The 17,500-nt window shown below is 42.8% G+C and overlaps 2 protein-coding genes across 5 annotated transcripts in view; one reads left to right on the top strand and one right to left on the bottom strand.

The window, feature by feature from the left end:
* The window catches only part of slc9a2 (solute carrier family 9 member 2), a 25,962-nt gene extending 15,516 nt beyond the window's left edge, over positions 1-10,446 (bottom strand). Inside the window, exons 1-3 of the mRNA XM_014174391.3 lie at positions 9,819-10,446; positions 4,095-4,309; positions 3,524-3,772 (exon numbers count right to left, since the gene is read on the bottom strand). Of these exons, the coding sequence (XP_014029866.3) occupies positions 3,524-3,772; positions 4,095-4,309; positions 9,819-10,098 (744 nt within the window). The 5' untranslated portion in view covers positions 10,099-10,446. The remainder of the gene's footprint in view (positions 1-3,523; positions 3,773-4,094; positions 4,310-9,818) is intronic.
* A 4,418-nt stretch (positions 10,447-14,864) lies between these two features.
* The window catches only part of inpp4aa (inositol polyphosphate-4-phosphatase type I Aa), a 41,682-nt gene continuing 39,046 nt past the window's right edge, over positions 14,865-17,500 (top strand). For all 4 annotated transcript variants that reach the window (XM_045707523.2, XM_045707522.2, XM_082969155.1 and 1 more), the window contains exon 1: positions 14,865-14,996. The gene's annotated coding sequence lies outside the window, so the exon portion shown is untranslated. The remainder of the gene's footprint in view (positions 14,997-17,500) is intronic.

Here is a 17,500-nt window from a genome sequence, read left to right as displayed (position 1 = left end):
CTGCCTTTTACTGAGGAGTGGCTTCCGTGTGAACATTCTACATAAAGGCCTGTTTGGTGGAATGCTGCAGATATGGTTGTCCTTCTGGAAGGTTCTCCCATCTCCACAGAGGAACTCTGGAGCTCTGTCAGAGTGACCATCGAGTTCTTGGTCACCCCCCTGACCAAGGCCCTTCTCCCCTGATTGCTCAGTTTGGCCGGGCGGCCAGCTCTTGGAAGAGTCTTGGTGGTTCCAAACTTACTCCATTTAAGAATGATGGAGGCCACTGTGTTCTTGGGGACCGTCAATGCTGGATACATTTTTTGGCACCCTTCCCCAGATCTGTGCCTCGACACAATCCTGTCTCGGAGCTCTAAGGACAATTCCCTTGACCTCATGGCTTGGTTTTTGCTCTGATATGCACTGTCAACTGTGGGACCTTATATAGACAGGTGTGTGCCTTTCCAAATCATGTCCAATCAATTGAATTTACCACAGGTGGAATCAAGTTGTAGAAACATCTCAAGGATGATCAATGTAAACAGGATGCACCTGAGCTCAAAGGGTCTGAATACTTATGTAAATAAGTTATTTCTGTTTTTTATTTTTAATACATTTGCAAACATTTCTAAAAACACTTCGCTTTGTCATTATAGGGTATTTTGTGTAGATTGCTGAGGAAAATGTTTCCTTTAATTCATTTTAGAATAAGGCTGTAACGTAACAAAATGTGGAAAGCACGGTAGTATGCATATTGAGAAACATCCAGTGACTCAGGGGGAGCACGGTAGTGTGCATATTGAGAAACATCCAGTGACTCAGGGGGAGCACGGTAGTGTACATATTGAGAAACATCCAGTGACTCAGGGGGAGCACGGTAGTGTACATATTGAGAAACATCCAGTGACTCAGGGGGAGCACGGTAGTATAACTATTGAGAAACATCCAGTGACTCAGGGGGAGCACGGTAGTGTACATATTGAGAAACATCCAGTGACTCAGGGGGAGCACGGTAGTGTACATATTGAGAAACATCCAGTGACTCAGGGGGAGCACGGTAGTATAACTATTGAGAAACATCCAGTGACTCAGGGGGAGCACGGTAGTGTACATATTGAGAAACATCCAGTGACTCAGGGGGAGCACGGTAGTATAACTATTGAGAAACATCCAGTGACTCAGGGGGAGCACGGTAGTGTACATATTGAGAAACATCCAGTGACTCAGGGGGAGCACGGTAGTGTACATATTGAGAAACATCCAGTGACTCAGGGGGAGCACGGTAGTGTACATATTGAGAAACATCCAGTGACTCAGGGGGAGCACGGTAGTATAACTATTGAGAAACATCCAGTGACTCAGGGGGAGCACGGTAGTGTACATATTGAGAAACATCCAGTGACTCAGGGGGAGCACGGTAGTGTACATATTGAGAAACATCCAGTGACTCAGGGGGAGCACGGTAGTATAACTATTGAGAAACATCCAGTGACTCAGGGGGAGCACGGTAGTATAACTATTGAGAAAGAACTTATTATAGACACTAAGCCGGCAGTTCAGTGACTGGTCCTGATACTTTCTTCGGTCCTCTCATCCATGTTAAGACATAGTTTGAACATGAACATTGTATTGACATGGGACTGGAAGGAGCAACAGTATGGATGTTCGTTTGAGTGTTGCATGTGGTTGGAAGGTCTAGCGGTCTGTCAAAGCTTTGAATTACGCTAACTAAACTGTGCCACTAGCACCAACACATTAGGAACGGTTTAAGTGTCTTGTTTCTGGTGCTTCGCTGACCTATAAAACAGCACTCAGCCTGGGGTGTGTGATGTCATTGGCATGTTATGAGAACAAGCAATCAAAGGCACAGAACCAAAGAATGCAGTTATCCAGACAGGCTGACTTCACATGTAGCAACACGTGTCTCTTTGTAACCTATCTCCCATTCTGTCTGCACCTGCATGGACAGTTAGTCACTCTGCCAAGCATCATGATGTACTACTGCTCACAACAGGGACACCTTGTTCAATAGGCATTTCCAGAACAATGTACTCACTGGGTGCTGCACATCTGACACACACACACACACACACACACACACACACACACACACACACACACACACACACACACACACACACACACACACACACACACACACACACGCACACACACACCCCGCCCTGTGCAACTGGGTCCTGGACTTCCTGACGGGCCGCCCCCAGGTGGTAAGGGTAGGTAACAAAATCTCCACCCTGCTGATAGTCAACACTGGGGCCCCACAAGGGTGCGTTCTCAGCCCTCTCCTGTACTCCCTGTACACCCACGACTGCGTGGCCATGCACGCCTCCAACTCAATCATCAAGTTTGCAGATGACACTACAGTGGTAGGCTTGATTATCAACAACGACGAGACGGCCTACAGGGAGGAGGTGAGGGCCCTCGGAGTGTGGTGTCAGGAAAATAACCTCTCACTCAACGTCAACAAAACAAAGGAGATGATCGTGGATTTCAGGAAACATCAGAGGGAGCACCCCCCTATCCACATCGACGGGACAGTAGTGGAGAAGGTGGAAAGTTCATCGGCGTACACATCACGGACAAACTGAAATGGTCCACCCACACAGACAGCGTGGTGAAGAAGGCGCAACAGCACCTCTTCAACCTCAGGAGGCTGAAGAAATTTGGCTTGTCACCAAAAACACTCACAAAATTTTACAGATGCACAATCGAGAGCATCCTGTCGGGCTGTATCACCGCCTGGTACGGCAACTGCTCCGCCCACAACCGTAAGGCTCTCCAGAGGGTAGTGAGGTCTGCACAACGCATCACCGGGGGCAAACTACCTGCCCTCCATGACACCTACAGCACCCGATGTCACAGGAAGGCAAAAAAGATCATCATGGACAATAACCACCTGAGCCACTGCCTGTTCACCCCGCTATCATCCAGAAGGTGAGGTCAGTACAGGTGCATCAAAGCTGGGACAGAGAGACTGAAAAACAGCTTCTATCTCAAGGCCATCAGACTGTTAAACAGCCATCACTAACATTGAGTGGCTGCTGCCAACATACTGACTCAACTCTAGCCACTTTAATAATAAAATATTGGATGTAATAAATGTATCACTAGCCACTTTAAACAATGCCACTTTATATAATGTTTACATACCCTACATTACTCATCTCATATGTATATACTGTACTCTATACCATCTACTGCATCTTGCCTATGCCGTTCGGCCATCGCTCATCCATATATATTTTTATGTACATATTCTTATTCATTCCTTTACACTTGTGTGTACAAGGTAGTTGTTGTGAAATTGTTAGGTTAGATTACTTGTTAGATAGTACTGCATGGTCGGAACTAGAAGCACAAGCATTTCGCTACACTCGCATTAACATCTGCTAACTATGTGTATGTGACAAATAAAGTTTGATTTGATTTGACACACACTTTCAATCTTCTATCTCTCACACTCACTCTCTCTCTCTCTCACACACATACACACACACACACACACACTCACACACACACTCACCACAGTGACAGCATCGTTGAACAGGCACTCTCCAAACACCACGATGTAGAGCTGCTCGTTGACAGAGACGTCCTCGAACACGCTGAGCACGGCCACTGGGTCCACAGCTGAGATGATGGCGGCAAACAGCATGTTCTCCTGAAGGTTAATGTCCTGCACCTCAAACGCCTCGATCTGACACACCGCATACAGAGACATCCCTATCCCAATGCTGTTCCACAGGGTGCCCACCACCGCAAACCAAAGCACCTGTAGGTAGAAGATGGTGTGGGAACTTCCATTGTTCAATGAGGCATAACATGAATCATTATATGGCAAATGGTTCAACTACCAGAATAGAATACAGCAAGTGTATTTCTGTATTGCTTGGAATGTACGCTAATTCTTAGGGTCAGTTTTCCCAGACACAGATTAAACCTGTTCCAGGAATAAAAAGCACTAGAGCCCTTTTTAACATTAGAGCACATATTAGTCCAGGACTATAGGCTTGATCAGTGTCAGGGAAACCGGCCCCTTGAGTCCCTCCAGAGACCATAATTAATAATGGTATTAGCGCATAAAACCATCGTACCGTGCCCACGTTCTCGAAGAACGGCCGCGTGGGCATAAAGTATCCAGAATCCAGTACGATAGGAGGCAGCATGAAGAGGAAGAAGACGTTGTAGCTGAGCACAGCAGGGGGCTCCTCGTGGACAGAGTGCATGATGGCCCCTACGATCAGCCCAATACTGATCAGGAGACATGACTCTGGGACCCAGAAGGTAATCTTGTGGTATACATGGAAACCTGTGAGAGAAAGAGGTTGAAGGTCAGATACTGTACATGACAGATACACTATATATACAAAAGTATGTGGACACCCCTTCAAATGAATGGATTCGGCTATTTCAGCCACATCCGTTGCTGACAGGTGTATAAAATTGAGCACACAGCCATGCAATCTCCATAGACAAACACTGGTGGTAGAATGGCTTTACTGAAGAGATCCGTGACATTCAACGTGGCACCGTCATAGGATGCCACTTTTCCAACAAGTCAGTTCGTAAAATTTCTGCCCTGCTAGAACTACCCCGGTCAGCGGTAAGTGCTGTTATTGTGAAGTGGAAACGTCTAGGAGCAACAACGGCTCAACCGTGAAGTGGTAGGCTACAAAAGCTCACAGAATGGGACCGCCAAGTGCTGAATCGTCTGTCCTTGGTTGCAACACTCACTAGCAAGTTCCAAACTGCCTCTGGAAGCAACGTCAGCACAATAAGTGTTCATCGGGAGCTTTATGAAATGGGTTTCCATGGCTGAGCAGCCGCACACCATGCACAATGCCAAGCGTCGGCTGGACTGGTATGAAGCTCATCGCCATTGGACTCTGGAGCAGTGGAAACGCGTTCTCTGGAGCAATCAATCACGCTTCACCATCTGGCAGTCCGACGGACGAATCTGGGTTTAGTGGATGCCAGGAGAATGCTACCAGTCCGAATGCATAGTGCCAACTGTAAAGTTTGGGGGAGGAGGAATAATGTTCTGGGGCTGTTTTTCATGGTTTGTACTAGGCTCCTTAGTTCCAGTGAAGGGAAATCTTAACGTTACAGCATACAATAACATTCGAGACGATTCTGTGCTTCCAACTTTGTGGCAACAGTTTGGGGAAGGCCCTTTGTTGATTCAGCATAACAATGCCACCGTCCACAAAGCGAGGACCATACAGAAATGGTTTGTCGAGATCAGTGTGGAAGAACTTGACTCGCCTGCACAGAGCCCTGACCTCAACCCCATCGAACACCTTTGGGATGAATTGGAACGCTGAATGCGAGCCAGGCCTAATCTCCCAACATCAGTGCCTAACCTCACTAATGTTCATGTGGCTGAATGGAAGAAAGTCCCTGCAGCAATGTTCCAACATCTAGTGGAAAGCCTTCCATATCAATGCCTATGATTTTGGAAGGAGATGTTCGACGAGCAGGTGTCCACATACTTTTGGTCATGTAGTGTATATGCCAGGCTCTAGAACACCCTGTGGTCTTTATGGGCCTACACGAGACGGACGTAGATGGGGAATGAGGAGGGTTACATTTAAGCAATAAGGCACGAGGGGGTGTGGTATATGTCCAATGTACTATGGCTAAGGGTTGTTCTTATGCACCACACAACGGGGAGCTGGGTAGTTCTGGCTGTGTGAAAAACTGATAGTGAATGCTTTGAAATCATGAATACTTGCTTGCTAGTACAGAATTACTTGCACAATCACTTCCTAGGGGAAGATCTCAAATTCATATTCCTTGCGTCCTGTCTCCTCGTAGCCTTCTCAAAACCTATTGGAGGAGGTCAGAGGAGAGGGACTTCTGGCTTTCTCATCCAATGGGTTTTGAGAAGGAGATGAGGAGAGAGGACGCTTAGAGTATGAAATTGAGATCTTCCCTTAGTCTTCAACATAGATGTACCACTAGTCAAGCTTTTCATACCGCATCCCCCAGCATCCGCCCGCACCGCTGGACTCCCACCCACTACGGCAAGAACTGGTCCCAAACCCACCCGCAGTCCCGCAATGTTATTGTAGGTGTATGTGACACAGCTAACTTGCCAGCCATGGTCCCAGCATGGTCCCAGCAATAACAAAATGCACAAAACAAAACATAGAAATAGGTAACATTTCCAGAGATTCTCACATGGCCCATTATATTAAGCTATCAGTATTACAAACACTGTAGTAAACTATAATCTATTCATATTTAAGTTCATTTCCTTGGAAAGATAACTGCCACGTGATTCTCCGCCCATGCACAGGCAGCCTACTCTATTTCATTCAGACCACACACATACTAGGCACACTTGATCTCACACTCTCAACTAAGAGAGGAGAGGTAGGCTACTGAACATGAAGCAGCAAATTCTGAGTGTGTGAATAATGATACAAAGTGGTGCTTTTAATACAACAGGTAGGCTAGGCTAATGCATACAAAGCTAACAGAGACAAAATGCATCATACCGGCATCATAAGACCGCACTCATCCAACTCTATAAGGCAATAAGCAAACAAGAAAATGCTCACCCAGAAGTGGCGCTTCTAGTGGCCGGGGACTTTAATGCAGGCAAACTTAAATTAGTTTTACCAAAGTTTTACCAGCACGTCACATGTGTAACCAGAGGGGAAAAAAACTCTACACCACCTTCACTCCACACACAGAGATGCATACAAAGCTCTCCCCCGCCCTCCCTTGGGCAAATCTGACCATAATAATTATATCCTCCTCATTCCTGCTTACGCGCAAAAACTAAAGCAGGAAGTACCAGTGACTCGTTCAATACGGAAGTGGTCAGATGACGTGGAAAACAGGACTGTTTTGCTAGCACAGACTGGAATATGTTCCGGGATTCATCCAATGGTATTGAGGAGTATACCACCTCAGTCATCGGCTTCATCAATAAGTGCATCGACGACGTCGTCCCAACAGTGACTGTACTTACATATCCCAACCAGAAGCCATGGATTACTGGCAACATCCGCATCGAGCTAAATGCTAGAGCTGTCGCTTTCAAGGAATCCAGACACCTATAAGAAATCCCGCAATGCCCTCAGACGAACCATCAAACATGCAAAGCGTCAATACAGGATTAAGACTGAATCCGACTACACCGGCTCTGACGCTCATCGGATGTGGCAGGGCTTGAAAACTATTACGGACTACAAAGGGAAACCCAGACACGAGTTGCCCAGTGACGCGAGCCTACCAGATGAGCTAAATGCATTTTATGCTCGCTTCGAGGCAAGCAACACTGAAGCATGCACGGGAGCACCAGCTGTTCTGGATGACTGTGTGATAATGCTCTCGGGAGCCGATGTGAGCAAGACCTTTAAACAGGTCAACATTCACAAAGCCGCGGGGCCAGATAGATTACCAGGACGTGTACTCAAAGCATGCGTCTTCACTGACATGTTCAATCTCTCCCTGACTGAGTCTGTAATACCTGCATGTTACAAGCAGACCACCATAGTCCCTGTGCCCAAGGAAGCGAAGGTAACCTGCCTAAATGATTACCGCCCCATAGCACTCACGTCAGTAGCCATGAAGTGCTTTGAAAGGCTGGTCATGGCTGACATCAGAGACCTACTCCAATTTGAATACCGCCCCAACAGATCCACAGATGACGCAATCTCAATAGCACTCCACACTGCCCTTTCCCACTTGGACAAAAGTGCCCACGAAGCTCATCACTAAGCTAAGGACCCTGGGACTAAACACCTCCCTCTGCAACTGGATCCTGGACTTCCTCACGGGCTGTCCCCAGGTGTAAGGGTAGGCAACAACACGTCTGCCACGCTGATCCTCAACAATGGGGCCCCTCAGGGGTGTGTACTTAGTCCCCTCCTGTACTCCCTGATTACCCACGACTCCATGGCCAGGCACAACTCCAACACCATCATTAAGTTTGCTGACGACACAACAGTGGTAGGCCTGATCACCGACAATGATGAGACAACCTATAGGGAGGAGCTCAGAGAACTGGCAGTGTGGTGCCAGGACAACAACCTCTCTCTAAATGTGAGCAAGACAAAGGAGCTGATCGTGGATTACAGGAAAAGGCGGGCCGAACAGGCCCCCATTAACATCAACAGGGCTGTAGTGGATCGGGTCGAGAGTTTTCAAGTTCCTTTATGTCCACATCACCAACGATCTATCATGGTCCAAACACACCAGGACAGTCGTGAAGAGGGCACAACAAAACCTATTCCCCCTGAGGAGACTGAAAAGTTCGGCATGGGTCCCCAGATCTTCAAAAAGTTATTCAGCTGCACCATCGAGAGCGTCCTGACCGGTTGCATCACCCATTGGTATGGCAACTGTTTGGCATCTGACCGTAAGGCACTACAGAGGATAGTGCGTACGGGACCAGTACATGACTGAGGCAAAGCTTCCTGACATCCAGAATCTACATAATAGTCAAAGGAAAGCCCATAAAAAGCCCATAAAAATGTCAGAGACTCCAGTCACCCAAGTCATAGACTGTTTTGTCTGCTACCGCACGGCAAGCAGTACCGGATTGCCAAGTATAGGACCAAAAGGCTCCTTAACAGCTTCTACCCCCAAACCATAAGACTGCTGAACAGCTAATCAAATGGCCTCCGGACTATTACATTGACCCCCCCCCCCCCCCCTCCCCCACACATTTGTTTTGTACACTGCTGCTACTCACTGTTTATTATCACTTCACTCCTACCTACATGTACAAATTACCTCTAGCCTGTACCAGTAACACCATATATAGCCTCGTTATTGTTATGTTATTGTGTTACTTTTTATTATTTTTAACTTTAGTTTATTTGGTAAATATTTTATTAACTCTTCTTGAACTGCACTGTTGGTTAAGGGCTTGTAAGTAAGCATTTCACGGTAAGGTCTACACTTGTTGTATTCGGCGCATGTGACAAATAAAGTTTGATTTGATTTAATTGGATTGCTGTATTTTGAAAATTATATATCTTGAAAACTTGATCGCTGACATGCAAAACATTTTGGCAATATGTCAACAATGGACTAATGAAACAAATACCAAAAGAACGTTTTGGGGTGGAATTGTCCTTTAAGTCTAGTGGGTCTGTTGCATGTGTTAACTTCATGCAGGAAAGAGGCACCCATGATTGTATATTTCTGTATTATTGTGTAGTGGAGTTTGATTCATTTCTGATAGACCTTTCATGTCTACCTTTGTTTTTGTATTAAAATTATTTTTAACTGTGTATGTTGCTGGTTATTATCACAGTATAATAACTGTATTATACATTGAAAATAGTATGTTAAGTCTCAACCCATACAGTATGTAGAGCAGCAGTAGTAACAACCTGACATAGGGGAACTGAGAAAAATACTAGTAAATGAACCATACAGTAGCAGAGAAAGAGTTCAAAATTGATGTTTAATCCAATATATCCACATTAACAGTCACACTGGTATTCCGTCCAGTATGAAAGGCCATGGCCCCAAGACTGATTGGACTGTACCAGTGTAAGTGCCCCTCTGCAAGGTCCCCATTAGCCCTGTAAATGTGCCCAATTGTAAGTTAATATTTGTCTGTATCCTTTTCTCAAAATTCACTAGAAAAAAAATGGGATCTGCATGGCAGCCAACCCCCATAGCAAAATGTGTCTCCCCTAATGTCTGAGTCAACCCTATAGTATGCCCTTGCCCATCAGGAATGTCACACCTTACCACGAAACTGAGCTGACTTAAAGATTGAAAGGGCAAATACCTTATCGTATTATTTCTCACGGAGTTATTTGTCCATGGTTGTTTACTTTGCTTACCAATCTTGGCGAATGACGCGAGCAGCACCCAAAGCGTGACCTCAAATGGCACCTGTATACGGGCATAATCCATTGTGAAGACCGGGAGATTCGAGTTCTCCGGGTCGGGAAACGCTTGTGGACCCCCCGCTGGCTTGACAGGGGGTAGGGCGGTCACGGTACCAGGGGGTTTGGGTGGAATCTCCGTGTATGATCCACATGGTATACTAAGGAGAACCAATCCGATGGTTAAAAAGTTAACTGTCAGTTTCATCTGGCTAGGTCCTTCCATAGTGCTCATACAACCAATATATTTAAAACGTACTTGATTGAGAATTGATAAGCAGCTTTGAGCTATAAGAAGTCTACAGAAGTCGGGTGGGTGGCTGAGCCCCTCGCGCACGCTCTCACTCCATCCAAGGCTACGGAGTCAATAGCTCAGAGGACCGCGGTGGAACTCCATGAACTCCAAACTTCACCAAATGCCATTATTTATTATAAAGTCAAGAGTGCAATCCTCAATAAAACAATGATACAATATACTATACTTCTATGCTTAAAATCAACACTGTAGGATAGAACACATTCCAGTTTGCCAAACAAAGTGTTTCTCCCAAGCGGACTGTTTTTGGCGATGACAGCCCTTGACTACTACCCACCTGCTACCTGCACCTGTGGCATGTGAACGCCCATTCCGATAGGGGCTGGGCGCGGCCCGGTACAGTTCTGATTGGAGCAGCCTTCAGGAAAATCACAAAGGACAGCCTGATTGTGTTTCGGTCACTGAGGTTTCGGTAGGCCTATAGGCCATTCAATGGGCACTTTCCTTTTCTCATAGTTTCGGGCCCTGGGTTTCACGTTTCAACTGTACTGCTACTAAACAAAGGAATGGAACAATATAAAGCACATGAAAAAATATCCAAGAGGGCCTCACAACCTCAGCTGTAGCCTGGAGTGGAAGGACTTACCTGGGTATGCCTTTTTCAGGCTGATATTCATATTGGCCATATTACGCTCTTATTAGCCTACAAATCATTGGTTTGATTTGATAATAGCACTTTCAGCTTTCCAATAAAAAATGTAGACATTTATTGTCTGTTTACATATATGTTAAGGCTATTTATACAGACATTTGTATAAAACCTGTGTAAACTGTATTTATAATTATATGGCAATATTTTAGGTTGACAATAATAATATTACACAACATCTGATACAGTATATCACATGCCTTTGTTTCATCTGCCTGTATAAGTACAATCAGGATTATGCCTCATTATAGACATTCATTCTGATTAGACTGGTTTGTATTTCTCCATTTCCAATATGGGTACCATTTTCACCCCATTTTGGAACTTCAAGGGTTTATGACATAGCCCCTCTAGTAATTTAATGGTCACCCTGTCATAAAGCCATGTAAAAAATGTTTAGAATTGCAGGAAATTAGCTGTAAAACTGCACATTTTACTCTCTGCCTGACAGCAATATGTGTAGAATTGCAATACATTTTCTTTAAAAATACAAAATTTTCTCAGCCTCGTGGCAAAATGTGTAGAATAGCATGAGATTAGCTATAAGCAGTGGAGGAAAAAGCACCCAATTGTGATACTTGAATAAAAGTATAGATACCTTAATAGAAAGTTACTCAAGTAAAAGTGAAAGTCAGCCAGTAAAATACTACTTGAGTAAAAGTCTAAAAGTATTTGGTGTTAAATATACTTAAATATCAAAAGTAAATGTAATTGCCAAAATATACTTAAGTATCAAAAGTAAAAGTATAAATCATTGAAAATTCCTTATATTAAGCAAAGCAGACAGCCACATTTTCTTGTTTTTAAAGATAGCCAGGGGCACTCTGCAACACTCAGACATTATTTACAAAAGATGCATTTGTGTTTAGTGAGTCTGCTAGGCCAGAGGCAGTAGGGATGACCAGGTGTTATCTTGATAAGTGTGTGAATTTGATAATATTTCTGTCCTGCTAAGCGTTGAAAATGTAACGAGTACTTTGGTTGTCAGGGAAAATGTATGGAGTAAAATGTACAATATTTTCTTTAGGAGTGTAGTGAAATAAAAGTTGACAAAAATATAAATAGTAAAGTAATGTACAGATACCCCAAAAAACGACTTAAGTAGTACTTTAAAGTATTTTTACTTAAGTACTTTACATCACTGGCTAAAAGACTGCAAATGTTTTTCTTTGTGTAGAATGTGTAGAATTCTGTATGCTTTCTCAGACATTTATTGCTATTCTATCATAGGCAATGTGCAGTCCTACAAAGATGCACTGATTGACATTTTTACCCACTGTCTCCCATTTGCAGCAGTGGATGTTTTTCTTTGTGTAGAATGTGTAGAATTCTGTATGCTTTCTCAGACATTTATTGCTGCTGCAAATGGGAGACAGTGGGTAAAAATGTCAATCAGTGCATCTTTGTAGGACTGCACATTGCCTATGATAGAATAGCAATAGCCAACATACACCACAAGATGGCTGTAGAATTGCAGATTTCATCTAGTGGGCAAAACACTAGTGATGCCCAGAAAGAGAAAACATCCCTGTCTCCCACAAGTTTAATATTTGTCAATCATCAAATGTTGCCCGAAAAACAATAAAATTGCTACAAACGAATAAGCAACATATTTTTCATTTAACCTTATTTAGGCCTGAAGTAAATGTGGAATTTCCATTCATCCATTTCATGTAGATGAATTACCTAATGCATGAAAAGTCACAACTGGGCTGGCTGATGGAAACACGAAATGCCGGTTCAATTGTATGAATGCCAACAGACAATTTGTTTCTTTGACATGAGAGAAATGGCGGTGGAAACGCATTTAAGCGCAAATATTGATATAATAAAGTAAATTTGGAGTCATTCGATGATATGCTGTGTGGTCCTCCCACTATGACTTGGGAAAGCATGCAGTTTATTAGGCTACAGATTAAATAAATGATGATGAACTTCAGAGGTGGTGAATGTGGAAGGTGATGCTCCTAACCAATGAATATCGAGGGTTTTATTCTGGTGACATGATGATCGATGCTTGTCTGCCGTTTGACAAATGCAAATAATATTGCTGTTATCCATAATAATCTCATAATGTTGGCACCCTACCCGCACTATTTCTGTGAGCTGTGGCTAGAGCGCACATGCCAAGACCAGAGTGGGCACATTTGCTATATAACGCAACAGTTGTTGTGACTAAAACATCATTCTTGTTGAAAATGCGATGGAAACCATTTTAACTTGTATTTTTCATTCAGTACATTTAACCGCAAAAGTTTTTTATGTGCACTACGTCATCACGCACAGCCTTTTATCGGAAATAAGTCAGTTTGATGGAAACATATATATATATGGTGGGAAAATATGCGTATTGTTTTATACAGATTTTAGAATATTCGCACAAAAATCTGTGGCAAATTGGATGGAAACCTAGTTTATTTCAGTCACAACATCACCATAATGTATTATGCACAAAACTGACTGCAGACGGAGCGTTAAATCGAAATGTGTCTCTTGGAGCTAGGGCGAGTCCTGTACATAAACCCTGTACTGCAGGTGCTATGTATTGATTTTTGAACGGCTTTGAAGCCACCGGTCGGCCATATTGGAACTTGCCAGAAGGCACAGTCCTCCATAGGAACGAATGGAATTCTACAGTATTTCAATTAAATATTTAAAAGAGAAAATTACATGTATTTAAGTATTTTAGTTGTTGTAGCAGGGACAGTAACATTAGTAATCTAAAAAAATTATACTTCAAGGAAAATGTTTTCAGTCAAACGTTTGGACACACCTACTCATTCAATGGATTTTCTTGATTTGTATTTTCTACATTGTAGAATAATAGTAAAGGCATCAACACTATGAAATAACACATATGGAATAATCTAGTAACCAAAAAAGTGTTAAACAAATCAACATTTATTTTATATTTGAGATTCTTCAAAGTAGCCACCCTTTGACGTGATGACAGCTTTACACACTCTTGGCATTATCTCAACCAGCTTCATGAGGTATTCACCTGGAATGCATTTCAATTAACAGGTGTGCCCTGTTAAAAGTTAATTTGTGGAATTTCTTTCCAATCAGTTGTGTTGTGACAAGGTAGGGGTGGTATGCAGAAGATAGCCCTATTTGATAAAAGACCAAGTCCATTTTATGGCAAGAACAGCTCAAATAAGCAAAGAGAAATGACAGTCCATCTTTACTTTAAGACATGAGGGTCAGTCAATCTGGAAAATGTCAAAAACTTTGAAAGTTTCTTCAAGCATAGTCGCAAAAACCATCAAGTGCTATGATGAAACTGGCTCTCATGAGGACCGCCACAGGAAAGGAAGACTCAGAGTTACCTCTGCTGCGGAGGATAAATTCATTAGTTACCAGTCTCAGAAATTGCACCCCAAATAATTGCTTCACAGAGTTCAAGTAACAGACACATCTCAATATTAACTGTTCAGAGGAGACTACGTTAATCAGGCAAACATGGTCAAATTGCTGCAAAGAAACCACTACTAAAGGACCCCAATAAGAAGAAGAGAATTACTTGGGCCAAGAAAAAAGCAGCAAACTAGTGCTCAGCATATGTGGGAACTCCTTCAAGACTGTTGGAAATGTATTCCAGGTGAAGCTGGTTAAGAGAATGCCAAGAGTGTACAAAATGGTCATCAAGGCAAAGGGTGGCTACTTTGAATGATCTCAAATATACACTTTTTTGGTTACCACATGATTCCATATGTGTTATTTGATAGTTTTGATGTCTTCACTATTATTCTACAATGTAGAAAATAGTAAAAAATAAAGAAAAACCCATGAATGAGTTGGTGTCCAAACTTTTGACTGGTACTGTATAAATATATATTTTATGTTAAGTACACATAATATAATTTAAAAGTATGCATTAAGGTGTCTGTGATATAATAGATGCGGTAAAACAAATGTTGACATAAATAAATGCATTTTCATAGCTTCCAAAATATTTTTTCAAGGTTGGGCAGTGCCAAGATGGAGGCATGGAGGCATCAACCCAGCGCCCCTTATATACATCTAGTGTATATATAAATCATTGGTCCTGTACCGTTGCAGACTCCGTCGATTCAAGGAGGAACTGAGATGAGCATCACTAGGCTATCAAATAAATAGCACACATAGACCTACCGTTTCAATAGGGAGCCCTTACCCGTCTCTTGAAGTAAGTCTATTTAAATGCATATGTTTTTATCTCTGAAATATAATATCTGTTTAGAAGAAAAGGATGGGTTAGCATAGGCGTATATTGACAACCCACATTAAACACTGCTGAGTTGAATCGCTATTCTGTGATGCCAAGTAGAGAATTTCTGTTTGCATGACATGACAGTCCCGTTGTAGCCGAGTTTTCGCTTGTTTTGTGTTCGCTGTCTTTATAATGGGTTATGGGAATGTGTAGGCGTAACGGGACTGCTCATGTAAACTGGCGCTGCCAACAACTGGTTCCCATTGAATGAGATCAGGATAGCAGATTTCATCATTACGCAATCTGTGTTATTGTCGGAGCATCATAGCCAATAACACGCTCATTGAGACTAATATAATTATACTAATTGGATGATTGATTCACATACTAGCCTATATTTTTCCAATGATAGGTTATGTATTTTCTTCATGTCTGCATCCTATAGCCTATAGTCTTAGACCGAAGGCGGTTTGTTGACGCCTCGATCAGTTTTACAAAGAACAGAATCACTTAGGCCTACAGCAAGGGCACTGAGTGGTTTTGCGTGTGTTTGTTAACTGTGGGCTATGTCACTGCATGGACGACATGCTCAAAAACACTATGCTTCTAGAGAGCCTTAGCTTTGATCTGCTTGATCTTCTAGCTGTTTATTGTGTGAGTGTGATGAGTGCAAACTGATTAAAGGCATTGACCTAAGCAGGGCAAGGCTTTCTCTGTCACTATCCAGTCATTAACATACACCCTCAGTCAACTAAGCAATCAGTTATAGCTTCAACATTATTGAATTCTCCCTGACCAGTAGTGTGTGTGTGTGTGTGTGTGTGTGTGTATGTGTGACTGTGAATCAGACTCAGATCAGCATAATTATGAAGATCAAGATCTTTCTCTTCCTCATCTTCCTCGTCCTCCTCATCTTCATCATCCTCTTCCGCCTCCTCTTCCTCATCATCATTTTCCTCCTCCTTCTCCTCCTATTACTCATGTTTATCCTCATCCTACTCTTCCTCCTCTTCTTCATCACCCTCTTCCTCCTCCTGCTCCTCCTCCTCATCATTAAAGGTCACTTTCTCATGCTGTCTGACAGTGTGGGAGTACAGTTTCCTTGTTGTCAGGGTAACAAGAGCTTCTTTGTCCTGGGCTCCTTCCTGGTTGTGTGTCAGGTTTATGTCTAAGTCCCCTGATTGTGCTCTTGGTCTGAAAACAGCCATAAGGGGTGTATCTCAATAGTCTCAAGTCCCTCCTCTCTTCACATATCTTTCTTTATCAACGCTGACTGATCTAAGAACACCAGGACAGTCATCTTTTCAGATTGGGATCTATGCAAAACTGAACTCTTAAAACCTCTTAGATGTAAAGTCCCCTGTTTAGGGGACCTTCGTGGTTGTGGTACCGGTTCTGACTGACATTTCCGCTTATAAATCGATCTGTGGACACGGTAGATCGAAATGTCTTGCACTGAGCGATAGCCCTGGTTCCCACAGACCCGGTAGTATTTCTGAGCCTGTGTTATTTAAGATGTGAAATCTAAAACCACCTGAAGCTGTCCATCAACTCCTGGCTGAATCCTAAGTGACTGCCACTGACAAAGCACATGCCTGCAAACTATACCCCATAGTGCAGCAGGAGAGGGTGCTTTCATCACTGTAGCACATTCAGAGATCGATTTATAGCCATAAATCTAAAACAATTCATAGATGTGAAAGAAAAGCACTTTCTGCGTGTCATAGACAGACAAGATTAATATGAGATGAAAGGTGAGTTCCTAACAAGTCCAGGAAGCCAAGCTAGAGCTCTGAGAGACGTTCACAGCGATGGGAGCAGACGTTTTGATCAAGAGAGACCGTTAGAAAATATGTACATTTTCTCTAACACTAAACATACAAATATGTATTTTACAGTTATGAGGAAGGTGAAATTGTATAGTTAGTCGTTTTATAATTTGATTATACTATATTTAGAAAGCATATAAGTTGTTTCAAGCCTTATTCATACAGTTTTGTTGAATAGGAAATACACCATATCAAATATTTGATATTTTCACATTTGTATCATATTTGTACTGTGTACTTGAGCTTGTGTCCTCAAAAGTGACTACACCTCAGCAATTTATAAAAAACTATATCAGAAAGGTGAGATTTGAACCTTGGAGTATGCAGCATTAGTAGTTATTGTTATGTAGATTACATGTATTTACATTTAACTAGTTAAGAGCTAAAGGATGGAGGAGAGAGTGGGGTAAGTTAAGCATTTTTTTACTTTCAGCATCACTTCTTCAAGGGAAATGTATTCTTTCTAACAAATATATCTACATATATTTCAGGATGTTGTGTATCCCAGTAAATAATCTAAATTCATGTAAACGTTACCGTTTTGAAAACATAGCCTGTCCACAAAAAGTGGACTCCTGCATAACTTACCTGGGTATGGAGGAAGTTGAGCCATGGAACAGGGTAAGTTAAGCCGCCTTTCTGTACTGAATG

The sequence above is a fragment of the Salmo salar genome, chromosome 25 (assembly GCF_965601325.2).
Source record: "Salmo salar chromosome 25, fSalSal1, whole genome shotgun sequence".
Classification (NCBI taxonomy): Eukaryota; Metazoa; Chordata; class Actinopteri; order Salmoniformes; family Salmonidae; genus Salmo; species Salmo salar.
This window is presented reverse-complemented; position numbering and strand designations above follow the sequence as displayed.